The 27,904-nt window shown below is 44.8% G+C and overlaps 1 protein-coding gene and 1 long non-coding RNA gene across 4 annotated transcripts in view; one reads left to right on the forward strand and one right to left on the reverse strand.

Annotated features, from left to right (window-relative positions):
- The window catches only part of vegfc (vascular endothelial growth factor c), a 36,502-nt gene extending 22,001 nt beyond the window's left edge, over window positions 1–14,501 (reverse strand). Inside the window, exons 1-2 of one of the 3 annotated variants that reach the window (XM_081724695.1) lie at window positions 14,038–14,501; window positions 1–7,253 (exon numbers count right to left, since the gene is read on the reverse strand). The exon at window positions 1–7,253 is cut by the window's left edge and continues 932 nt beyond it. In XM_081724695.1, coding sequence (XP_081580821.1) covers window positions 3,581–4,915 — 1,335 coding nt within the window. In that variant the 5' untranslated portion in view covers window positions 4,916–7,253; window positions 14,038–14,501 and the 3' untranslated portion in view covers window positions 1–3,580. Of the gene's footprint in view, window positions 7,254–13,845; window positions 13,993–14,037 lie in introns of those variants that run through there. The other 2 variants (XM_027017551.3, XM_081724697.1) reach the window with 2 other exon arrangements.
- LOC145660276 (uncharacterized) lies at window positions 14,006–27,794 on the forward strand. The gene is made up of 5 exons (XR_014126523.1): window positions 14,006–14,144; window positions 14,541–14,631; window positions 17,956–18,001; window positions 27,327–27,477; window positions 27,688–27,794. It is a non-coding gene; the product is annotated as an uncharacterized LOC145660276 (long non-coding RNA).
- The last annotated feature ends 110 nt before the right edge of the window (window positions 27,795–27,904 follow it).

A 27,904-nucleotide genomic window follows, 5' to 3' on the forward strand; every position in this document is an offset into this window, starting at 1 on the left:
AACCTCCACCATGAGAAAATTCTAACAAGTGAGAATGTCCACGGTGCAGTGAGAATGCTCAGTGAGAATACCCAGTGTGCAGTGAGAATACCCAGGATGCAGTATGAATACCCAGGGTGCAGTATGAATACCCAGGGTGCAGTGTGAATGTCCAGGGTGCAGTGAGAATACCCAGGGTGCAGTGTGAATGTCCAGGGTGCAGTGAGAATACCCAGGGTGCAGTGTGAATGTCCAGGGTGCAGTGAGAATACCCAGGGTGCAGTGTGAATGTCCAGGGTGCAGTGAGAATACCCAGGGTGCAGTGTGAATGCTCAGTGTCTAACCTCAACTTCCCACAGTGCAGAGAGGTCTGGGAGAGCTCAGTGTGTGAAAACACACGCCACAGCCAGCACTCCATGATGGAAAAGCGATATTGCTGTCTGGAACATTCCAGAAAGTGAGTCTAGCTCATTGCCATGACAGATCACTGCTGATAAAAAAACAACAACCCCCTGACCCCCCCAAAAAAAAACCCCCAACAAACACCCTGTACCCCCTCAAAAGCTCCAGAAACAAAATGAGAAAAATGGAAAAAGAATTTGCTTTCAAAGGAGTCTATCATTATAAGGCATTTTAATAATTAATTGGCAATATATTGGTTATCAGAAAAACACACAACCACTGTGTTTAAAACGCAGTCTAATGTAACACATGGAAGGCTGTCATGATGTGTCATGATGCTGCACTGAGTATATGTTCCACTATAAGAAGTCTGACTTCAAATGAGGTCACTAGTCTGCAAAGAGGGATTCCAGCCCAGTGTTTAATCCCCCAGTTGAATCGCACCCTGCTCAAATGCCCATCTTCAGGGAAACTCCGCAGCACTTGTTTTAAGCTTAAAGGTTCTTAAACGGAAAAGGCATTTTTAAAAAGCCTTTTCAGAATGAATTTTTTCATAAACAATATACATTTTGTAACCATAAATAAGCATTATATTGCTCCACATGACTATAGATGACATAGTCCTCTAATGAGAAATCTGGCTTGGTATGAAATACCAGCCATGACATAACGGTTAGGTCAATATATGGTTTACTACACCAGGACCACGTCCAGTACAGCAAAAAGAAAACAAGAACACAAACTGCTTCCAAAATAAAATTTAAAAGTCAAATCAATAAAATGTCCAGACTTATCTTGTAATCTCATCCTGATGATCTGAAAACTGCACTAGCCTGTGTTACAGGTAATGGAACACAGCATTTCAACACAAAAGCCATGTTGTTACTGGCACAGAAAACACATCCATTTCACGCCAACCTAATTTAGGTCTGCTGCAAAGACTTCATAAAGCAATATTATATGCTTTAAAAATATGCAGTGCACCAAGGCCGACATCTTGCTACTAAAAGTGAGTCATTCCACATAGTTCACATCAAAGTGTTGCATCAAGAGATTAAAGTCTCTTCTTGTTGGTGGTGGTCATTTCTAACTCTGGTTCCTTTGTATGTGTACAGGGAACTCAAACACCACCAACCCATTGTATTTGGTCTCTTGTATGTCTTTGCTTATAGTGATCTCTGGGATAACATGCCAGTCGGTTTCCTTTAGAAAACAATGAAGACCATGTTAAGTGTGCACGTGTGTGTGTGTTTCGTAAATTGGCCATGGAGGCTGTGATCTGCACCGATACGAGTAGCTGTATCGCTGTCTAGAGAACACTAACACTCTTGCAGACAGAAACAGATTCCCTCCACATCACTGTTAGTTCAGACTAATACGCACTTTTCCATCTAAGTGCTGTTTTCACCATCTTTGTGAGTATGCACCACAAAGAGCTTTTAATCCGGAAAACGAGTCCTTGAACACTCGTTGGCTTGCGTTCTGATGTCATTTGTAATGACTGTTTAAGGGGAGATAAGCTCCAGACAGTCTCTCAAACTGGCCGTACCTTTCTCGTATGTTCCTGATGTACCTCTTGCTCTCCGAACCCCATCCTCCTGGCCAGCACCCCACCACCACACTCCACCCAACCCTGCCCTGTGAGTTTGAGTCTCAAGTACCTCTAACGAGTGACTGCTGTTACCCATAAACACCTGAAGTTGCTGCTGACACAATGTCATGAAACGGCTGAAGACATTTCGAGGAGAGCGCTAACTACCCAAGTCCGGCATCTTTCTTTCATATCTAGCTATTATCAGTATCACGTGATGTTCTTTGTTCTTCAGATGCTAGTCTTGCAAATCCTCTGTGTTACGAAGTTTCTTGTTTCACTCTGTTTCAACCACAGTCTGAGATTCACATCAGTGGAACAAGCAAATTACTTTATATATTACTGGCTGATATCATGTTCCCATTCTATCACATTTCAGCATTTGACTTGTGTAAACTGCTGTCAGTCTTAAATTCCTACATGTATTGTTTTAATGGACATAACTGGTGTGCACCAGTGTCAACACTGGTGAATATGAGCAGATATTACTGTATCCAGTACATACGCCATTGTTTACTGTATTTACTGATATACATGTCCCTGGACTGGTATCATACTGATCAGAAGGAGAGAGAATCAAGGCACCTTCCTTCCCGCTCTTAGAGTGGGTGCTCGTTACGTCCCATACACTTCCCGCTCTGAGTGTAGGGGCTCGTTACGTCCCATACGCTTCCCGCTCTGAGTGTAGGGGCTCGTTACGTCCCATACGCTTCCCGTTCTGAGTGTAGGGGCTCGTTACGTCCCATACGCTTCCCGTTCTGAGTGTAGGGGCTCGTTACGTCCCATACATTTCCCGCTCTGAGTGTAGGGGCTCGTTACGTCCCATACACTTCCCGCTCTGAGAGCAGGGGCTCGTTACGTCCCATACATTTCCCGCTCTGAGTGTAGGGGCTCGTTACGTCCCATACGCTTCCCACTCTGAGAGCAGGGGCTCGTTACGTCCCATACACTTCCCGCTCTGAGAGCAGGGGCTCGTTACGTCCCATACATTTCCCGCTCTGAGTGTAGGGGCTCGTTACGTCCCATACGCTTCCCGCTCTGAGAGCAGGGGCTCGTTACGTCCCATACATTTCCCGCTCTGAGTGTAGGGGCTCGTTACGTCCCATACGCTTCCCGCTCTGAGAGCAGGGGCTCGTTACGTCCCATACATTTCCCGCTCTGAGTGTAGGGGCTCGTTACGTCCCATACGCTTCCCGCTCTGAGTGTAGGGGCTCGTTACGTCCCATACATTTCCCGTTCTGAGTGTAGGGGCTCGTTACGTCCCATACATTTCCCGCTCTGAGTGTAGGGGCTCGTTACGTCCCATACATTTCCCGCTCTGAGAGTGGGTGCCCATTATGTCCCATACGCTTCCCGCTCTGAGTGCAGGGGCCCGTTATGCTCTCTCAGAGTCCCTGGCATGAATGGCTGTGAGTTTGAACTGCTGATCTCTTGACAGTAAACCTCAGAGTATCCTCAGAATTTTCTCAATAAATATGTATTGTTATTTACGTTACTGTCATGTGTGCGTGTCTGACATGAATGACTGAGTGCAGAGGATGATGTGAATGGCATTAACTGGACAGTGATACACTCAAAGAGCAGGATTAGATATTATTATTGTAATAATCATAGGATCACAATACACCAGGACCACAATACACCAGGACCACAATACAATACACTAGGCCCACAATACACCAGGCCCACAAAACACCAGGCCCACAAAACACCAGGACCACAATACACCAGGACCACAATACACCAGGACCACAATATACCAGGACCACAATACACCAGGACCACAATACAATACACCAGGCCCACAATACAACAGGACCACAATACACCAGGCCCACAATATACCAGGAACACAATACACCAGGACCACAATACAATACACCAGGACAACAATATACCAGGACCACAATACACCAGAACCACAATACAATACACCAGGCCCACAATACAACAGGACCACAATACACCAGGCCCACAATATACCAGGACCACAATACACCAGGACCACAATACAATACACCAGGCCCACAATACAACAGGACCACAATACACCAGGCCCACAATATACCAGGACCACAATACACCAGGACCACAATACAATACACCAGGCCCACCACACACCAGGCCCACAAAATACCAGGACCACAATACACCAGGACCACAATACAATACACCAGGACAACAATATACCAGGACCACAATACACCAGAACCACAATACAATACACCATGCCCACAATACACCAGGACCACAATACAATACACCAGGACAACAATACACCAGGACAACAATATACCAGGACCACAATACACCAGGACCACAATACAATACACCAGGCCCACAATACAACAGGACTACAATACACCAGGCCCACAATATACCAGGACCACAATACACCAGGACCACAATACAATACACCAGGCCCACAACACACCAGGCCCACAAAATACCAGGACCACAATGCACCAGGACCACAATACACCAGGACAACAATACAGCAGGACAACAATACACCAGGCCCACAATACACCAGGACCACAATACACCAGGACAACAATACACCAGGCCCACAATAAACCAGGACCACAATACAATACACCAGAACCACAATATACCAGGACCACAATACACCAGGACCACAATACAATACACTAGGCCCACAATACACCAGGACCACAATATACCAGGACCCAATACACCAGGCCCACAATACAATACATCAGGCCCACAATACACCAGGACCATAATACACCAGGACCACAATAAACCAGGACAATACACCAGAACCACAATACAATACACCAGGCCCACAATACACCAGGCCCACAATACACCAGGGCCACAATACAATACACCAGGACCACAATACAATACACGAGGCCGACAATACACCAGGACCACAATATACCAGGACCACAATACACCAGAACCACAATACACCATGACCACAATACACCAGGCTCACAATACAATACACCAGGCCCATAATACACCAGGCCCACAATACACCAGGCCCACAATACAATACACCAGGCCCACAATACACCAGGCTCACAATACACCAGGCCCACAATACACCAGGCCCATAAAACACCAGGCTCACAATACACCAGGCCCACAATACACCAGGCCCACAATACACCAGACCCACAATACACCAGGCCCATAAAACACCAGGCTCACAATACATCAGGCCCACAGTACACCAGGCCCCCAATACACCAGGACCACAGTACACCAGGCCCACAATACACCAGGCCCACAATACACCAGGACCACAGTACACCAGGCCCACAATACACCAGGACCACAATACACCAGGCCCACAGTACACCAGGACCACAATACACCAGGCCCACAGTACACCAGGCCCATAATACTCCAGGCCCACAATACACCAGGCCCACAGTACACCAGGCCCACAGTACACCAGGCCCACAATACACCAGGCCCACAGTACACCAGGCCCACAGTACACCAGGCCCACAGTACACCAGGCCCACAATACACCAGGCCCATAATACTCCAGGCCCACAATACACCAGGCCCACAGTATCCAGCAGGTGCACTGCAGGAGTTTGCATGAAGTTCCTCACCACACAACAAAATGCCTCTTATGACATGAACCACAATGGAGATGCCAGCAACAAGCGAAGTGAAGGACCCCTCAGTGACGCCCACCCATGGCCCTCCTGCTTCCCTGCCATGGCAACAGGAACAAAATCAACAGTGCGTCACCCTTAGCTCAGGCCATTCAGATTCACGAGTGAGGAGATTTTAATGAGAAGACAGCCAAGAGATGTTTTGGCTGTCCTGAACTGAAGAAAGACATTCCTGTGCCGTGGATCAGAGTGTTTGCTCTGGCCGAGCTTTCTCGTAACAGCAAGCCAAGTCAGAAGATTGAAGCAGCGCTGGTTCGGCGTAGGGCGTTTGTGTATGTCCTCAAGGTCCAGGCCAAACTCCTGAACTCAAATCCAGCGAGGGGGAACCTTCCAAGCCCCGTCACGAAGGCCGGAGCCAGGGTCGCCGAGGTTTAAGTTGCACGGAATTTCAAACAATTTCTCCCAAAATTACTTAATCAAATCCTTAGACTTTCACTGTTCACGGAAACAAATGTGGAAAAAGGCTTCACATTTGTTTCTGATTTCTGATGTTCCATTTGAAGAGGTCCAAAAAATACACAGACATTTACATATGACTAAGAATTCTATTGTGGAATGACAGGAGCCTCATCACAACTACTCAAAACATGACATAAGTCAAGAGATGACTCATCACGTCAGTCCAAAAAAAACCCCAAATGTCACAATAGTGGGACATTGCCAACTATCGCAAAACATATTTGTGGAAAAAACATGGTCTACCACCAGTGGAAATGAATTACCCTGGTAAATGACAGAAATAATCCAGTTACAAATCCACAAAACCTGGATGAATGAAGGGAAATGGGAAAAGGGTAAAAAACAAACAAAAAAACAAACAAAAAAACCCCACCAAGAACAAAAGGTCAGCATATTACTGCCTGTCTGTGCAAATGCAGCGCTTGGGGTAGTGGAGCCCTGCCAAAGACACTGTTCTGTTTTAGCAGATATTCAGACCTCCAGCACGAGAGGAAGGTCTTTAGAAGCAGAGCATGGCCCCTCAACAAGGCAAATGTGCTTTATTTTACAGGCAATGGAAATGAGTAGCGTGATAATAACAGGAGCAGTAATAATAATAAAGCAGCAGTGGGCTATGGTGGGCTACAGTGGGCTACAGTGGGCTACGGTGGGCTACGGTGGGCTACAGTGGGCTATGGTGGGCTATGGTGGGCTACGGTGGGCTACGGTGGGCTATGGTGTGTAACCGTACAGTCAGGCTGCAAGACTCTTTAGTTCAAATCTAGTATCAAATCTATTTGGCTATGAGAACAAAAGTTCCAGATAGCCTGTAACAGAAATGAAGAATTCTTTAAAAATTGGTGTTATCTAAATCATTTTTTCTGCTATACGTCCCTAAAACGAGCTGAGAATGATCCAGGAGGCCAGGAACTTGGAGCAGACATCACGTCTGCATGGTGGCATGTGTGTGGTGTTCCTGACTGTGTGTGGAAGCAGGCCTGCATCATTAGCGGGACGCATGCTGGTCCGCTCCAGACGTCTCCGCAGATCCTCCAGAGCGAAGCTCCTGAGAAGCAGAGAGCCGAGCACGCGGCCCTGCCGGCCGGCCGGCCGCACCGTCTGACGGCACAGAGCTCCGCATGGTGGACGGGGAGGCACAGAACCGCAGGACAAAGATGAGCCTGAAGTGACAGTGATGAGGGGAGGAAGGATTAGACCTTTAAAAGGAATCCTCTGGAAACCGCAGAACTGACAGGCAAGCTTTAGAACAGACTGACCTGAGGTGAACTGGACCCACAGACGAGAAGCAAACCAGAGAGACTCAGAGAGAAAATCGCTCAAAAAGACTCATTCATATTTTCAGTCTTCCAAGGGCAGCCGAGATGCTATCTGCCTGAGGTAAAAAGTGCAAAATACCACCAAAACCACTAAACTAACCATGCAGTGTCTTTTTTTTTTTTTTTCTCTCTCTCTCTCTCTCCCTCTCTCTCTCTCTCTCTCTCTCTCACACACACACACACACACACACACACACACACACACACAAATCTGGGGTTTTCAAAGGAAAATGGTTTTCCAGTCTTAAACAGTGCCCGTTACAGTGACCTGACAAAACTAGCAGTATGGGCTAACAAGCACTGTTGAACATTCCTACACAGGACAGCAGGGACGTTTTTGAATGCTTGGCTTTGAGGATTAAGGGATCTCAACCTTACCAGAACTTTTAGACAAAACATGGAATTAATTCCTCAGTTCTTGGTAGCACTTTTGACATCAGACACTGACACAAAGCAGCTTTGGAGAAACAAACAGAACATCTCAGAGACAGAAACACTGACAGAAGCCGAGACGCAAAACGCTGGAAACCACCCTCGTCCTCCTCCGTGAAGAGGGAGCCATCCTTCTCTTAAACAGAAGCGGTTAGGGTTTCCTCTTAACCTGATTGGAATATTTAAGAGTACTGTTGCACACAGTGAGTGATTAAATATAAGGATCCCAGCCATAAGTCCATCCAGTGAAGTTATTAGCCTGGAATTCAGAACACTCCTCAGTTATACCACTAGGACATTAAGTTCAATGACCTGTAAGCAACTTCTGACCTTTCCAAACAGCTATGGCTCTATGCAAAAATAAATGCATGAAATAAGTAAATATATATATTGAAGACTGATGAAAATTTGATGTGCTAATATTGGCTATGAAAGTGGAAATTTAACGAGGCACAAACTTGTGCTTCTGAATTACACCACTTCGCAGACCATCTGGACGAGGCATCACTCTAAGACAGAGTAACAGGGCAAAAAAACCAAAAAAAAAAAACAGCTGAAAATATTTTATCTGACTATTTAAAGCAAATTAACAAGGAGTATATATGAGTATTATACTCCTTTTTAAAAGGAGTATAAATAAATTCTCATCCCCCAACCATTCAACCAAAAGCCATTGGGCCCCAAGACATCTAAGTCACTGAACTAAGAGTCAATGCGCCCTAAGCTTTTTGGCCCTAAGCCGTTAGCCATAAGCTGAGCACAGACACGGGTGTCTGTGGACCTCAGCGCTTCTACATGAAAGTCTTACAGGAGCTTAAACAGATCACAGGCTGCTCAGCCATCTTCAAACAGAAAGGCACCTTGGTCTCCAGGGAGACCACCTAAGACACTGTGGAAGTGGGAGGTGTGGTCTCCACTTATTTACGACCATCACAGTTTGGCGCAGTTTTAGTGTCAGGAGAGCAGATTGTGTTTATTACGGTTGCCACAACAGCTAGTGATAGCAAGCATTCTGTACCCTCGGTTAAACACCGGAAGATAAGGTGTTTTCTCATAAGGAAGATGAGAAAGAAGAAAGATGATTATCCACATTACTCACATTAAAGGGAAAAATCTCTATTTAAGAACCGGTTTTGTCATTGTGTGTGTGTGTGTGTACATTACAATCCCATGCAAAAAAACTGTTAGTGAATTAATGAAATTAATGAATTAATTTAGTTTAAAATTAAAATAATTAAAATAATTTCATTTAAATTTCTGCATAACTGTGTTTGGAAATGAACAGATGATGATGTGGTTGGCCTTAAACACTACATACATCAGTTTATGGACTACTTCAGCATTGACACGAAAACATTTCCCATGTCAGATTTCCTTTAGCCTTCACATATTTTTTCCATTAATCTGATTCAACTGTTTGTGGGTTGCAATGGAAACAACTAAAGAGTCTAAGAGAAAGACACAATGCTTTTGTTTGTCTTCGGCGTGCCTAACTTTAGTGTTTGCCACTAGATTGAAATTGGCAGCCTAAAGCTAGCTCAGATACAAAAAGCCACAGAAAGGCTTAGACACCAGAGCTCAGCTCTGAAACAACGCTGCCAGTACACACCATGTGTGGAGAGGACAGGAGATGCACTGCAGAGACTCTCACCCCCAGTGAACCACAGTGAAGGTCACGATACCCAAATACCTGAAGCTTCGAGGGCAGTAAAGCGTGTTTCCAGCAAGGCCAAGATGTCTCATACAGCAAGGCAGAAAATCTCTCTCTCTCTCTCTCTCTCTCTCTCTCTCTCCTCTCACACACACATGCGAAAACAAGAAAAAGAACAACTTCCACCATCTGCCTGTTGTGCTGTAGTGGGAAGCGCAGCTAGTTAATGCAGAAAGACAGTGATCCGAAACACATGAGCAAGAGGAGGAAGAGGAGGAAGAGGAGCTTTTAAAGCGTTTAAGTCGAAAAGATGAAGTTACAAGTTACTTCTATCACTTTCATAAACAGAAGACTGGAGGTAAAGTGTTGCTCAAAGTTCTAATTATTCTAATATGGGGCTCTTTGCAAAAGGAATCATTAATGTATATTTTCAAAAAACAAGTAAAAAACATGTAACAGGAAGCAGTCATGCTGTTTCCCCCCGACCCAGGAAGGGGTTCTGCCTCTTGCTTTCCATTGAGCACGGTTGCCCTCCAGCGCCCCCACGCAGGGCCACACGTTATCCCAACCTGCTCTGCTCCCCCGACCCCCTGCTCACGGCATCAGCACGCTCAGCTTGGCGCAGAGATCAAAGGTCGGAGGCCACAGACAGGCATTTTCCACTGTGTTTTGATCCAGACTGCAGCCTGCTCTGGAAGAGATTAGTGAGTGTTGTGAATTTGGTGAGGGCCACACAGGAGTCACTGATATCGTGTGAATCTCCCACATGCAGCCAGCTGGCGCTCTGCTTACAGAACGACGGCACACTCATGGTATAACAGGCCACTCCCTCATGCCTACTGTCCAATCAGACGCTGCTATATGGAGAACGCTATTACACACAACAAATAGTTTCTTCCAACTGTCAATTATTTTATTAATCAATAAGGTAGTGGAATGGATCAGATAATTGGCAATAGTACCAGTAAGCCCACCCACACAGGCTCACACACAGAGTAAACGATTTTAAAGATGGCTTACATTCCCTCTGTAGCTAGCACTTCCTGTCTAATTTATGACGAAAGGTTGTAGCAGTTTTCGGAGGCCTGTAGCGTTGTGGCCTACAGCCATGTAACCCTAAAGCAGCATGTCACTGAACTCTGTCTGTAATGAGTTATACGCCCTTGCAAGGGTGATGTGGGATGCCGGCACACGCAGGGACCCAGGTGCAGGGTGAGCTTGGAACAGGACATGCTCCCCTCTCCTCTGAAATCAAAGAACAGCGAGGAGAGGAGGTACCGAGTGTGGCTGCCCTCTGCCCCACAGAGCGTCCGCTCAGCGCACCACGGGGAATGGACTCGAGCACAAGGATGGAAAATACAAGACATTTGGGAGATGTGAAACGAGTTTGTACTTCTCAATCTTTCTAGACTTTAGATACACCAATGCAGAAATTTAAATCACACACACACACACACACTTACTCTTTTTCTCTCTTTTCTATACACTTTGTCAATGAGATTGTGGTCCATGAGCAACATTGTATTCATGTCAGTGGAGACTACAAGTATATTACATTAGACAACTATTACGAGAATTCATTTTCATCCTTTAAAAAATAAAAAAAAAACTAAGTTATTAACTTTTGTTTATTTTTCATGAACCAGGACATATTTTGACCAGTACTTTGCTTGCACAACCGATGGGGGTTTTTGCACAGCAGCTTAAGCATGGAGCCTTGCTCTGTTCTTTTTCCTGCTCTGCCAGGACAGTGCAGCGATACACTCAGATCATAGCGGGGGACTTTAGCCAAGTCTGTTCCTCCTAGGATAACAATGCACAATGATAAAGTCAGACTTCAGAGCAGCAAAGTTATGACTATAAAGCTGCGTGGATAGGGGAAAAGGTTTTACAGTTTTACAGTTAACAAGGGCAATTATTTCAATTTGTTACTTTTATTGCCCCTATATTACAGTCAAAAAACTCCCTGAAAAGGAAATATGGACATGTATAGTGAGGCTTTAGGAGGTTGTAATTCACACCAGTCGGGGGAATAAGAGTTGTTTACCTTTAATATGAAAATATAAAACAGCATTTATGACTGCGACACTGGCCGCAGTGCAAAATTACAAGAACTCCTACAGAAATCCTTCAACTTTCTGAGAGTCATGAACAGAAAAGACATTTTACTTTGGGGTTTTGGGTGTTTTTTTCTGTGTAGTTTTAATCCACATGAGTCTGGGTACTTTAAATCTGCATGAGTCTGTGTAGTTTGAATCCGTCTGTGGTTTGTGTGGTCTGTGCGTCTGTGTAGTTTGAATCTGTGTAGTTTGAAACTGCGCATATCTGTGTAGTTGAGCATCGAGTCTCCACCTGTCGGCTGCAGTGTTTGACAGAACCAGATGAACAGTGTGAGAGACAAGGCTGTGACCGGACCCGCGGTGTCCTAGACCCACGGTGCACCTCAGACACCAGTAGCCAGGTCACCTCCACTGCCTGCTTACAATCCAACAATCTAACAAACTCCTGAGCTTCTGTTGAGCTCAACACTACTCAAGGTACCCTTATTTGCTCCCGAAGGAGAAAGCAGGAATAGAACAGGAATGACAAGATGGGAAAGAGATGAAAACAGATGAAATGAAGAAAGGGAGAGAGCAGAGGGTGTTTTTTGCTTTCCCACCTCATACAAACTACCATGTATACACTTACTATTATTATACACCACAAATAATAACAACTAACGATACATATAATAAATAACACAAATAATTATACATCAACAGAAAAATGTCCTCTGCACACAATAAATAGCTCCGGGTCTATTCTTTAACACATGACCTTGCAAACCCTTTCTTGGTAATCCATCTGGCTGGCAGCTTTTTTTTTTGTCATGTAAGCGTTTCACAACCGTTCTACAGAATTGCTCATGACTGTAATAGCCAGTGAAATGCCACAATACCACATTTGCAACAGTTGCCCAACGCCGCGAGAGAGCTGATGCTGAAGCACCCCCTCCTGTGCCCAGCTTAGCCTGCTGTCAGAGCCGTGCTGTGGCATGGAAAGTTGCTGAAAGGCAGCTCTCACAGGCTCCGGTCAGCCCTAGGCGGCCCCAGCAGGGCCGCGTCCGGCAGGTGGACCGCCCTTTGCACCACAGATGAAAGAACACACGAACGTAGACTCTTCCACGGGGTAAAATCCCTTATTTGTGCACACACACAGACACATAAACATTAACTGTGTCTCCCTCTCTATGAAATACACACACATACTTGATTTTGTTTTCTTTATCGAACTCCACCAGTATCATACTCCAACGAGGCTGATGGCGTGTGCCACTGTGGCCGACGATCAGGTGCTCCACTGTGGCTGATAGCCAAAATGATCAGAGTTAGAAACAAGGTCGGTCCGTGAGCCCACTGACGACCTGCGTCGGTGTCCGATGACTTATGGAAGCCTGGAGAATCCAAATGGGTTCCTGGTCCTTAAGTACCCAATCTTTATAGCCACATGTGCAATTATAGAACAATTATTCGCCTACACAGCACATGCAGAAGACAAATAACCCGCAAACGGATTTAAAACCATGAGTAATGAGAGGAGAGATTTTCTCTCTACTTGTCGTTGGGTTGTGCAGCCTTTTTTTATCCGCACTTCTCAAATTCCACCAAAATAAATCTTAATAAGCTTTGAATTTTACATTGACTCCAGGGACCTTAGAAAGGCTATGGAAACAAGAGAGAGCGAGTCTAATTTTAGGCAATCATGATTAGCGCTCCAACTCTAGCACGCTATACTTACGGGAAGCGTTTCAAGTTGTCATCAAGCTTTTCACCTTTCACGAGGCATATGGGACCATTTACACACGCGCGTTTCTGCACAGTCCCACTAACCTGTTGTGTATCAAAAGTCAGACAAACATCAATCTGTACCTAAACTCACACAATGACTGTATGCGTTACAGCCATCTCATAGCGCAACATAGAGATTGTTTGTGTGTTGTGTTGGTGATCTTGTGTGTGTGTGTGTGTGTGTGTGTATGTGTTTGGTCTTTGGTCTTCTGTGCCCTTATGTGTCTCCAAGTGTTACATCTGATTAAAAGATTCTGCTAGGAACTTCAGTCCAACTAATACAGAATATTTATTAAACAATCTGAAATGACCACGTGTTTAAGATTATCTGTCATTTTGCTGCTGAGACATACACACATTCTCGCTCTCTCTCTTTCTCTCTCTCTCTCACACACACACACACACACACACACAACAGGGGAAGAAACTCCCACACATACCCTTAGTGACCCAGTGACACCTGCCGCACTCATTAGACTGGCCAATTCTGAGCCGAATCTTCTGTGTCCCTCTAATATTTAATTACCTCGAAATCTACGCGGTTCTTCTGGACCTCTGCAGAATAGCAGTCTTCGGCGACCTATCGTGTTTAAGCTCCTGAGTGTTTCAACGTAAACGTAGAAACTAGATTCATCACATTTGACGTAAAACGTGCATCTAAAGCAGCAGTGTGTGCATCGGCTCTGCTTGCTGTCTCGGGTAAAAGTGTCGCGCTTACCGGGGCATCAACTTCATCTTGGTCGTAATCGTAATAGTCGTGACTGGATTCGAACGCAAAGTTCGTGTAAAGGATTGCCGAACACGCCAGCCAGACAGATAATCCAAGTAGGTGCATTTTTAAAAAAGAAAAAACTTCAGCAGTCCGGAGGGAGCCGGTCTAAGAAGTTCCTCGTTTTAAGAATAATGTTTCAGTAGCAGTTTTTCCCCTCTATAATTTAACAATATGCATTAAAGTATCCAATAAATATGTGTGCATAAATAACTCAGACGATGGAAAATAACCGTAGAGAAAAATAGGACTGTCTTTTGCAAAATGTTGTCCCAGTATGCGGACCGCGCTCGGTCCCTTTTCACGTGCTTTGTTCCTGTAACCTCCGAAGCGGTCAGTGCGCGTGTGAAAGCGCGCGGCGAGTTGAATGGCATGCTTGGTGCAGCTTCACGGTGTCACTCCTGCTTCTCCTCCCCCTCTGAGCTTTTTTTTTTTCCCTCCTCAACGTGGAGTTTTATACAGCGCGACGTTTGACGAGAGCGAAATGTGAGTCGAGGCACGCGCCCCCTCTCCAGGAGACGCCTTTCTTCTCGCAGCCAACGTGTGGGTGATAACCGACAGTTTACACACCAACTCCGCAAAAACTTTTGCGCACTTACGCCACGCTTTCTTTTTAACTCGATGCCAGCACACTGCATTCAACATATCAACGTTAAACTGCATTAAACTCTTCAAACATGCAGATTATTCGTGCACTATAATGTCATTAGGATTTAAGGTCTTTTTTTTTTTTTTCTAGTACTGACAGAAAGCGCAGAGAGCGCCGTCGGAAGTAGATCATGCACCTGAAGTAGTAATCGTGATTTAAAAATAAAACATATTTTTACACACGACTTTAGCGGTATATCTGACTGGTCAAATGGATGCCTAGGAGAGTGGCAAGAGTAGATTACAAAACTGAGCCGTGCCGAGGCAGTGAAAGGTGAAAATCCCAGCATAGTACATGCAGTAGTTTTATTTAAAGGTTAACGCATTGCTGCACTCAGGTGTATGTACCGTGAAGAGAAAATTAGCTACTGCACCGTGTTGCACTCAATCACTAAATTCCATCCAGTACAAACATGCAACAGCCAAGTGTGACGTGTGTCCTGGTGCGGGGGGGTGAGGGTGTCTGGATGGAGTTATGTTCAGAGTAGTGGGTAAATAATTGGTTTGGAGGGCTCCTTCCCTACAGGGGGTCTCAGCAGTCAGAGCTCAAGTTCACCGAGGGCACTTGCAATGCTGTGGAATGCAAAGAGGATTGGAGAGGGATTTTCCTGCCGCGCGGTTTCTTTCCCATCTGTCTGGGGCTCCTGGTTCAGTGGTGGGTGCACGGGCTAGCGTTAGCAGAAGTGACGGGCAGACCGTGCGTTCAGCCCAGCACTCGACCCAGCTCACACGCTCATAAGGCACGGTTACTTTTTTAAAAAGTGTGATCTTTCAGAGGTGCTCTAGGACTGAATGTATAATAAAGTAAACATTTAAGCAAATACGATTAAAGTGAAAACGGGAAAACGGCACAGCGAGCCTTTTATTGCCCGTGTCCTCTGGTTCATACACAAATAACCTTCTTGGTTTATCACTAACTGAAATCAAATAATTCAGTAGATTAAACTCTGTTCCATGGAGCAGCTGTATGTTGTAGTAATAGACAAAAGCACTTTAACTGGCTGAGAAGCACACGTCAGAACAGCAGGCAGTGGATGAAGACTTCTGGCTTTTCTAGTTTCCCACAGGGGACCGGTTCCGCTTTCTCGGAGCACCTGAAGGGGCTCCGCGCTGGAGGGTCAACTCAGACCAAGTCCTAAAGTTCCACCCTGCACTCTGACCACCGGGCGAAGTGTGTGAGACAGCCATATTTACCTTTTAAAGCCCAATTACCGATTCCTCCCTGGCTTCTGGTATTCTGAAGTCCCGCCTAAGTGTCTTGTTGTTCTTTTCATTTACTGTAGTTTGTTTTTGTCGTCATTTCATTCTTGGTTCTTCATTTTATCTTTCACCTCATTTTCTACACGTCAGTCATGACCCCAGCTGATTCACATTCGCTTTTAACAGGCTTTGATCGGAATTTTCTGTTGCTAGACGTCGGGGTTTGTTTTAAGCCTCATTGATTATAGACAGTAAGACATCTGCATTGTTAATGAGCCAAGAGCTGTGATTTCTGCTGTACTTTGATTACAGTCTGGTGGCATGACAACAGAGGAGGGAGGTAAGGTCAGATGTTGGGGAACCTTTAATAAAAACCAAAGAGGACAGCTTCCTAACAAAGCAAAGGTATTCTTGGAAGAGGAGCGTGCGACAGAGGGGTCCTGTGGGAGTAAACTGGGACAGGTGCAATGGGTTAAGGTGAGGGCAGTGATCAGTATGTGGGGGACTGGGAGTGTGTGTGTGTGTGTGAACTTGGCTGGGTGCCCACTGGGAGCGAGGGGTCTGATTTTCCTTGATCATAGTTCTGAACTCTTTTTCTTGCTGGTGAACTTGTAAGTCATAAATACATAACTGTATAAGTCAGATGTATGTGCTCAGACCACGTTACACGTGCGCCTGCTGTGTGATAAAACTGCCTGTCCATTCATTTTAATGTCAGATTTTAATCAGTTCAAGTAGCTTTTCAAATTCCAGTCTACATTTTTATTATAAATTTCAACATGTTCCACCCAAACCAATTTGAACCAAAAGATAAATACACCCTTTAAACATTAATAGCCTATATATGAGTGATTACTGCTCTCTACATCAGTTCACCTTTTAAATATTTAAGGCCCATCTTCAGCCGACTTCGTCTTTCCCCTGCAGAATATTTCACACCTCCACAGGTCTTGTGAAAAAGCATCCATTGACTTCACCATGTGTCCTTAACTATGACCACTTGAGACTAAAAGCCCCCCCCCCCCCATCAGGAATTTACGAGGGGTTCTCATGACTGACCACCTGACCACCGAGCCCCTCCACACACACCCACCCCTCTCCGTCCAGCTGTGTATGTACAGCTTGTTCCCACATGGGGGATAACTGCTCCTACAGGAACTGGGGAACAATGATGTGAGTGGTGTGGCTGCTTTAGGAACCACTGGACACTGCTGAGGCTGGAATCTGTTTGGCCCTTTTAACTTCAGATAAGGGCGCAGCCAGTCAGACGGGTCACGGCAGGGTCACGGCGGGCTTGGCCCTTAGCTTTGCCATCTTGCGTCGTCTTTTTGATACCCTTTCGCTGCTACTTTGCGTGTATGGCACACGTTATTAGCATGAGTCTCTGGGTTGAGTCAGCGTGAGGCGTGTGTTAGCGTGAGTCTTTGGGATGAGTCAGTGTGCATTTGGTGTTCGTGTGAGTATTTTGGTTGAGTCCCTGTGAGGTACATGTTAATTTGAGTGTGTGGGATCAGTGTAAGGATGGTGTGTATAAGACATTTTTGGCCTTAAGAAGGAACTTGCCTTTAACAGTTGATGTTGAAGCTAAAGAAATTATGCCTCCAGTTCATAGTGTGAATATAACACCTCCTATTCCCAGTGTGAATATAACACCTCCTGTTCCCAGTGTTAATATAACACCTCCTATTCCCAGTGTGAATATTAGACCTCCTATTCCCAGGGTAAATATAACCTCTTATTCCCAATGTGAATATAACACCTCCCATTCCCAGTGTGAATATAACACCTCCCGTTCCCAGTGTGAATATAACACCTCCCGTTCCCAGTGTGAATATAACGCCTCCCGTTCCCAGTGTGAATATAACACCTCCCGTTCCCAGTGTGAATATAAAAGACAGTGTTGGCAGACCTTTTTTGGGTCGTGTCCCACACCCTCCTTGGGCCCGCCCTCTCCCCAGAGAAAGAGGGGGAAACATGTTGCAAGTGAGATAACATCCCTTAACTGTGTCTTTGTTTCAGAGCCGACACTCAAGTAACCGCAGTCAAGGAACAAGAAGAAAACTGGGTAAATATCTGCTGGATGTGAATATATAAGTAGGCCTATATGCAGACATGTATGAGTGAGTGTGTGTATGTGTGTGTTTAAATGCCACTTACTGAAGACTGTCAAGCTTTTCTGTGCCAGGACATCCTCGTTTCAATTTAATCTATTTATGATTTCATCATTATCTTACAAACAGCACTTATGACAAAAAGCCAGACGTTCACATCAGCGAGAAAAAGGTCTGGCTTTCGGAAGTCAGTGTGTAATATAAATCCTGCATGCATTAGATCCTAAAAGACCATACTTAATTCACTGCATCCATTCAAACCATTACAAATTGAGACTTTGAAACACAGTGATAAAGATGAAAGTTGAGATCGCTGGCCCAGGGACAGAAATCGCTTATCCCTGGAAAGATGTGAGAGAAAAGGGCATCTTTTCATTAACCCAGTTCGGAAATCTATGCGGAAACACCTGCAGAACTTCTCCCTAGACATTCCAGAAACACTAATCTAATTACAGGCGTAAGTCCATAATTCTGCAGAACATTCCGAGGGACCGTACCGTCTGTTTAGTCCAACGTACACCATTTTCTGACAGTGTCATTTTAATGAAGTCGTGGGTGATTAGAGAATAAGGTGGACGTCATACTGAAGTCTGGACCCCTCAGATGAAAGTGCGCATGAGTGTTTGATGTGTTCTTCAACAAACGCCTGAAAAGAGCAGGCTACCAGGGTGCTCGACCCTCACAGACTTGACGCGTTCGCCCTGCAAATCGCTCACGCCGACACAACACCGTACCCGGCTTCTTTGCGCTGACACAGAAGTGAAAAGGGAAAGAGAAAAGGAGAGAAAGAGAGAGAAAATACTTGACAGTCCACTCCTGAGCCGTTTGCATTCATATGGAAATGAGTGAGTCCTCTGGGGAGACTCCCATTTAAGGCCCTGAACGGTGTAATACCACGAGTCCACCTCTGCTAAACGACAATTACAGAGCATCCATCTCCCTCACACATACGCTGTCTGAACAACGTCACTTAGTGTTTCACACATACACACATCTCAGCTAAGACGTCTGGCACCCTCTGATAGCCACTCCCATAGGGCGGGGAATTTCACTTTAACATCTCAGGAAGGACCAGTGTATACTGTAACACTGTATACAACGTACACTTTAAAATCCACAAAGGCCCCAAATGCAACTGTGTGGCATGTGGCTATTTAAAGAAAACCCTGAGTTCAAAAGAATGAAGACCATAGTTGGTGACTTATAGTCCAATAGAAAAATGAAATTCCATGAAGGCCCTTGGCACAGAGGGCAGATCTGCACCCCTCCGGGGGGAAGCGCACAGGCAAGGCGGTTCGGCGAGACTCAGGCTGACCGATAGCCAAGCCAGCATCAGAAGGAGGGTAGCGGGTGAAAAGGGGTTGAAAAACAAACAAACACACATTTAGGTGCCTTGGTAAATGTGTGCACATAAACATTTAGCTCTGTCGTACTGCTTCTGTGCTACAGCGGGGCTCGCTGACCAGGGGCAGAGTCAATCACGTTCAACGGGGACCAAACTGAGCATAAGAACAGCTTCGGCTAACAATCATAATTACACAACAGGTAAAGCAGCTTTCAAAGCAATCGGACCGAACTCATGAGCTGTAAATCAGGGCAGCCAAAGCGGGCACCATCTCTAACCATCTCCCAGGCCTGGTAAGTGTTTGAGGCATGGTCCAGTACTTCCTTAAGCTCCTCCCTCTTCCCAAAGCCCCGGGATTTCCCCCTTCACGGCTCCAGCAGCCTGGCTGCCCATAGCGGATACTTTCTCCTGCAAGCTGACAGAGAGACCTTTCCTGAATGAGCCAGCTGGACTTCGCACTGCGTGGAACGTCTGAGACATAAATATCCAGATCTGAACATCTGGTCCAAACAAAGCTGCTGATGTTCTAGTGATCTCTGGTTTTCTGATTTAGCCGCATAACTGGCCTTATTGTACTAGTGGCTTAAAGGATCATGGAAAAACTATGATATCCATGTGAAAATAAGACAACTCTTTACTGATCCCAGAGGGGAAATTTAGGTGTAACATCAGTAGTATAGTGTAGCAAAAAATGAGACAGATGGTAAAATAAAGTAATACATCTAATAATATGCTGTTCTCAACAGAATTATTAGGTTTAATAATTGACCCGTTAGGTTTTCAGTCATTGCGGTTCATATGAGGACTTTTCTGGCAGTGTGTGTGCAGCAGAAAGGTCCCTGTTGGGATGTTCAGTGCACCTTAACGGCTTCCCTTAGCCCTAATGCAACAGCCGTGGTAGCAGCAGGGCCTGGCGCTACACTGTCCTCTGCTCAACGGCGCTTGCATCACCCCGGCAGGCAGTTCTGGGGCAGGATCCTCCTGGGGTTCACGCGCCGATCCACCAGGAGCTCGGCGAGAGCCCCTCGGGTCGGAAATTGTTGCATGAGCACGTGTGACTTCACAGAGTACAGTCGGGGGCCTCATGAAGTGAGTAGCACGCAAAAGCGCACATGCTTGCGGCTAAACACGCAGACAGGTGACGATTAACCCGGCGCGGTAGAAACGGTGGTGTTCGCCCCGGTCTTTGGATCAAAGGATCTGTCTGCTTACCAAAGCTGCCACAGCATGGACGCACATAACTTCTGGCACTGCAAGGAAGAAAGAAAAATTCCTTTGTTAATAGCCATCTGTGTGCAGCTAATACTTTTTGAACCTTTAGCGAAAGGACACAGAAAAGAAAAGAGAGGGTCAAGGGTCAAGGGACAAACGAGACATGGACAGAAAGCTCCCCAAGAGCAAAAACAAATGTGACCGCATTTCTTTAGATAAAAGTTGTGTAAGAAGGCTGTAAAAATGAGAAGGATCATATCATATGCAATCCCAAAGAAAAACCTTGAAAAAACGGGGAACCACAGGACAGAAACCCCAATGAAATTATGGCAGACTCAATGATTTTGACACCATGTTTCTTCAGCTCCAAAGGTCAAAGGTCTTTGGTGTTCTCTTGAAATGTCTGGACAATAACGGAACTTTAGGAGGTGGGAGGGGCCTATCCCAGCTGTATCAGCACAACCTACTTCTTGCTGGGGATTTGACTGACAGCTCCCTGTGGGAGAATGGTGAACACACCCCATTTATTTATATGTAGATATGTTTGTGTGTAGCTCTTTTGCGAACATCTCAGAATTGAGCTACAAATCATCTACTGTTGCCCATTACCAATAATAGACCTGTTTTTATTTTTTAGCTCTGATGTAATGTGCATCTACTGAAATGGAATTTGACCTTCTTTTTGGGGATACAGGAGCAGGGTTCAAATACAAGTCAGTCATCTTCCTCTAGTGCACGTGTCCAGTTTTATCCATAATCTTGTCCCTTCATGGGTAATTCTGGAACCCCATGAATCTAACAACCTCAACTCCACAGTTCTACACACATCCACCTGTTGCTGCACAGCTCATGGTGGCTTAAATCAAGGCTACGCTTTGTCATTCAGAACGCTCCTTAGTGTTAGTGTTAGTTGTGGAGATTCACTGGCATGTGAACACTGCTCTGGGGTGTTGGTCTTGATCAGAATGTTCATAAGCTGGACATGTGGCATGCCTAGGATGGCTGGGTAGACCTTCACACACATGTCAGTACTACACCATGTAGGACAGATCTACACCCTCATACATGTGTCAGTACTACACCATGTAGGACAGATCTACACCCTCATAAATGTGTCAGTACTACACCATGTAGGACATATCTACACCCTCAAACACGCGTCAGTACTACACCAGGTAGGACAGAGCTACACCCTCATACATGTGTCAGTACTACACCATGTAGGACAGATCTACACCCTCAAACACGCGTCAGTACTACACCAGGTAGGACAGAGCTACACCCTCATACATGTGTCAGTACTACACCATGTAGGACATCTACACCCTCAAACACGCGTCAGTACTACACCAGGTAGGACAGAGCTACACCCTCATACATGTGTCAGTACTACACCATGTAGGACAGATCTACACCCTCATACATGTGTCAGTACTACACCGAGAGCATTTGACTGTAGTTCAGAGGGTGAATGTCTGTGCTCATGAGTCCCTCAGGACCAAATAAAGTCCATGCTAAGGGTCAGGTAATGTCTCATTAGCCACAGTAAAGCTTTAATGGATGGCATATCATTATGAGGAAACTCTTGGGAGGTGGTTGCATTCTGCCAGCCACACACACACACACACACACACAACTGTCTGGTCCTGCAGAGACAACCGTGTGAATGGGGTTAAAATGACCCTCTTGAGACAGAGAAAGACAGAGAGGAAGCCAGAGAGAGGAAGCAGAGGTATGTGGGTCGTTTCCCATGAGGGTTTTGCCAGCTCCTGTGTCTCTAATCCTCTGGGAATCCATCGTGTGGTTCACCGCCTTGCTTAAGGAACAAGGAATTCTTGCATCAGTCTTTAATATTGAATAGACCCCCCCACCGACCCCAACACCTCCATAACAACCAGACCACAGCATTCATTTCCCAAAGTTCTGTGTTTTTTGATGTAATTATAGGACAGGATAACTCTCAAACGTACTGATTCGTATACATCCCATTGGCACACAAATGAAGACTATAAATAAAGCGTGTTTAATACGCTTCAGCCAGTGCAAGGGAAATGGTGGGGACGTTAAGACTGCAGTATTACTAACACTCACAACAAGGCTCCCAGGCCATTAGATGAATTCTGCAATTTTATAGCCATTTGTGCTATTTTCATTTCATTTTTTAATCTCAATGTTTTACTCCAGGAATTCACAGAACAAGCTGAGAGCATGTGACCCCTTTAATCCAAAATCCAAACTGACTGTTAGTAAGTGTTTGTTAAGATAAACCATGTTGCCTCAATCCAGGCTGTATAAAGCCTATTCTTAGCGTGAGTGTTTAGGTGGGATGGGTGTTTTCTACATTTTACACTCCTCAGAAAATATATTTTTTCTCATTATTGTCATCAAGCTCCCATGAGTTAAATGAACAGTCCCAGTGCTGTGGAAGTAGTTTTATAGCGTGTGTTTGCTCTCTGAGGGATCAGCTTTGTTTTCCTGTCTTTGGAGATTTCACGCTAAGGAAGCGTAGTTGGAGAGGCTGTTGAAGGAATGAGTTTTACAAACGAGTCAAGTCCTCCAGGAAGCTTTCCTACTAACATAGCTTTGCAACAACTAGCACAGGAGACCAAAGGAACAGCATTTATTCCTAAACATACATTCATCACAGAAATACACCATACAACATAAACTGCCTCTGTCAGACATTTGCTGATGACTCCTTAATGAACGGAATTACATGCAAGGATACTAATCTGAAATGCATACAAAGATATATGAAAGTCAAACATGATTAGAGGCTGTGTCAAAACAATTGTGACTTTTGTTGCACAAGTAAGAGCTGAACTGTTTCTTTGCTTTGGCAAATTCCTGTAGAATCTCCTGTCACCAAGGTAAAATTTTTAATGATTTAAATTTAGCATCTCTCTCTCTCTCTCTCTCTGTGTGTGTGTGTGTGTGTGTGTGTGTGTGTGTGTGTGTTTTCCACAATCTTAATTTAAGGCATTTAATCTAACAGTGTAAATTTGTTTCTAAAAATATAAATTATCAAAGTTGATAGCCTATGATTTTAATGTATATATATATATATGTAATTTAAAACAGCAATAGTAAAATGTAATAAATTCTAATTTATTATAAAGGCCCCTCACCAAATAGTTTTCATTCAGTCCCTCACCCTCACACGTGCTGAGCATATGTAAGAATTTCTTTACAACTGATGGAGAAGCAGCACGTGTGCCTCACTTAGCTATGCTGGCTGACAGGACACCGAGAGTGTGCACAGCTGTCATCAGACAGTACATTACACTTCAACAAAGCACAATCGCATAAATTTTCTTTCATTGTTTTGATACCTTTTGATAAAAAGCAGATAACAGTAAAAATAAACAAAAAGTAGGTGTGTCCAGACCTTTGACTGGTAGCACATATATTGCCATTTTAATTTTTTTAGCTTTTAATTATAAACAAAATGTGGAGTCAGCATGTTGATAATCATGTTTGTGTGAATTGCTTTAAATGGTTAAATGGGTAAAAATAAACACAAACACCTGTGCAGTGTAGTGATTTCACTCTTGGCATGTTTTTTTGTGCAGTTAAAGACAGAGGTAGTCATTTTCTGGAACAAGCAAGAAAATCTCTACATCAAGCCTGAATTATGAAAAACTGCCAAACTCATTTCAGATCAGCATTAAAAGCAATTACTGACAAGAATGTTGCATTGATATTGTAAACAGCAATCGCCGAAGCACTACTGCAGATCTGAAAGAGGTGAATGATTTTTCATGCTGGTGTTTTGCCGGTGAAAAGGTATGAGCGCTCATTAATTTATGTAAGAATTCTTCCTGTCAGTATTCCCATAAATCCCTGCCTACACCATGACAGAAGGCTGTGTTTAATGGGGATTCAAGGACCGGAATCAACAGCTGACCAAGTCCCCCAGAGATGTGGTCTGTTTGTGTGGTTTGAGGTCCAGCTTTTCCTAACCCAAGGCTAGTTCTGTCCCAGTCAGCGAGTAGGATGGCCAGACATTTTATTCTGGTTTCTCTCTGTTCTCTGGAACACCTGGACGGACATCTATTTTTCATCCTTCTGGAGTGAACTGGTAGTTGCTTTTCCGTTGAGTATTATTTTAACATGTCACTGGGTCATATCCATGTTAAAGCAAATTGTTTTCAATTGGTTTAACAGATCATCTCATGGCTCACCCACCGGTTAACCACAGAAAGTCCGCGCTCTACATGGTAATCAGTCAGGATGTTTGCAATGGTGTGAAAATACCAATAAGAAACAAGTTCAGTTATCAGTGCTCAACACATCCTTTCCTTGCCTACATGAATGTCAGGCCTTCTGTACACTGCACTACACTGCTGAGCTCTGTTAGCTTGGTAGATAGCTCATGGTCTTCATTTTGCGTGTTGTAGCGTCATAGCCCATTTTCCATGTGTCTTTCTTTTAGGTGCTCTTAGATTAGAAGGCTGTGGGGTTTACACGCTGAAGATCAGGGTGTCTCATTGGTTAAATTCGAGATGAAACTGCAGCCTGACATGGGGTTGCTGAAATCCCCACAGTAGCAAAGCTTCTGACCTCATTAATAGGAGAGTATGAGCACTTTAAGAGATAAGATGTGTTGTCTGAAAGCTTCACTCAGACTCCCTGTGGACTCCAGTCTGTCATTTACCAAGATTTACCTTTTTTTTTTTTCATGCTGAGGTTTTAAATGTTGCATATTAATCTCATTTTCACTCATTTCTACACCCGTACTGCAATAATTTACTACCAAGCAGCATGTGAACCAAACCAGCCTGGGCAAACCAATGGGCTACACAAGTTCGGTAGCAAGTTCATGAGGCTTCTGGTTAGAGGGGACTGAACAAACAGTTTAGTGATTATAGGGGTTCATTTCCTTTGGTCTTTAAATAGCCCAGTGGCAACATACGCAACAGGTATGTGCTCAGCGCACGCACAGTTCTGCTGTCGTTCTGGCTTGACCTGCGTTTGGGTTTAAAATGACCTCGTAAAGAGTCCGTTCTGATACCGGAAATGCACGTCGCTCTGAACTACCCATGCACAAATCTTTAGAATACATCAATTCGAAATTATGCACTGTAATGGCCCGAGTGCAAGGAGCAGGACGTACGGAATCGCTCGACAGAGACAGACATTTATTGACGAAGATTGAAAACATCGGCACTCACATGTAACACAAGCGGTGAACAGAGGCACAAACATGAACTCCAACAGGAAGACCAACTGTAAACACGAACGTGAACAATGACTGACAATAACGCACACAGTGACAAGGGTTTAAATAATTACAAAAATGACAAGACTAAACCGATTCAGGTGTGTGCTTAATGACGTAGGTGTGGTTACAAATACACAGTTAACAGCGAACTCCCACTGCATGCAGCGGCCCATACCACGTGACCAGTGGAAGGGGAGCGTTGCATGACACTCACATGTGCTGGTTCATTCACAAAGCAGCTTTAAAAGTATTAGAATTGACATAAATATGAAAAGACCTACAAGATGATACGCCAGACTTTGCTGTGCATGAGTTGCCCTTTAGCTTGCTGTTGTTTGACATTTCCTTCTGTAAGCAAAAAAAGCCAAGCATGGTCCAGGCTGCGCTACCTGGGAGGCTGCACTGATGCAATCACTTTGGAATAGTGTAGCAGGGCCGTATCACATGTAGCCTGTTATGGACTTAACGTTGTGCAGTTGAAGCGCTGAGACTCTTTACTGGAGACATCATGCATAAAATCAGCCTTCTGCTTTGTAATTAGAACATGTTACATATTTGCAGGGTTTGTTTTACACTATCCAACCAGTTCCCATCAAAGACCATTAAAATCATGCATTCCTCCAATTTGTTACCTTATCTTCCCCATTTAAAAAGGCTGCACGGGACCAGCTGCAAATCCTGTCCATTGTTTGCTCTCTTGTGTGTGAGTTTGGGAGTGTGTCCTGAAGGTCCCGCACAGTTTGGCTGATTTTCCTGCTCTGTCACACCTATTAAAGCTGGTCATTCATTGATTAATTGAACTGTGTGCATCTGAGCAGGAGTGTCAGCTAACAGTGTTGGACTTTGGAATTCCTACGGAATGGGTTTGATTCCCACAAACACACACCCTGTTGTACTGATAAATGTGTGCGCTGCTCTGGATAAGACCATATGCCAAATGTTGTAAATACTTACTGCATATGAATGGATCCCAACTGTGGAGTCTACACAAAACACTTCAATACCGTAGTAACTGCTGAGATAAAATAAAAAATGTTTTTGGAAGCACAAAAGGGAGCCATGCATTCTTTACATTCTTTAAAAGACTCTGGCCTTGCGTTCCTAAATCAACAAAGTTTTTAAGAAATCCTGAAAAGGCTTGTGTCATTTCCTTCCATTGTCCCAATGTGTTACCAAACTGCAATGGAAACATTTAAAATAAAACACTCCTCAGGAGCCCTGACAGCAGTATGCAGGCATTCTTAGCATATTCTTGCATTCTGCATCTCTTCTCAGAGCAGCTGTTTTTCATTTTCGCATATGCGTGAATACTACAGTCTCATAGCCGACTCTGTGACTCCCCCTGAGGGTTGCCAGGCTGTACAGAGTGACATTCAGTATGGCTGCCTGTCACAGCACACTCCTCATAAGAGAGTGTGTGTGTGTTTGTGATAAGGGGTCTGAATAACTACACTCGTGCTTCTCGAGGAATCCAAATCTCAATCCCTTCTCTCCCCAGGAGCATTGGAGAGGAGCTGTGGACGCCGGACCTCCTCACTGTGTGACAGACGCACCTCGAACATTTCGCACATTGTGGCAAAGTGATGCAAGGAGCTTCACCTCCTCTCACCTCCTCCCTGGCCCCTCCCACCTCTCCCGGCGGAGGATCGGTGGGACATTCCTCAGTCCCGTAACTCATATCTGATGGTGTTGTCATCCCAAGTAGAGGCTCTGTCATTTCCATCACTGCCTTTCCTTGACAACCTGCGCTGACATGCAGCAGGACAAAAAATATAGAATTCCAGTCTTTTGTGACTCAAAATGCTTGAATAATACTTGATAAGTCCTTGATAAATTCTCAATTTCAAGTTCTTCTCTAGCCTGCCAGGAGTCTGAGGACAGTGGAGCTGTGAGTTCCTGTGGTACAGACTACAGACTGTCTGCGATGGTGAACGCGGTCAAATGACTTTCCAGTGGCAGATCCCGGCTGACATCATGTCATTCCTGAACAGGTTCTGTTGGGTAAGAGGTGTAGGTTCAGACATCACAAACCTTGTGTCCTAGGTTTGTATAAAGAACTTAAGTTCTTATCTGTTT

The sequence above is a fragment of the Electrophorus electricus genome, chromosome 12 (assembly GCF_041902795.1).
Source record: "Electrophorus electricus isolate QZ-2024a chromosome 12, ASM4190279v1, whole genome shotgun sequence".
Taxonomy (NCBI): domain Eukaryota; kingdom Metazoa; phylum Chordata; class Actinopteri; order Gymnotiformes; family Gymnotidae; genus Electrophorus; species Electrophorus electricus.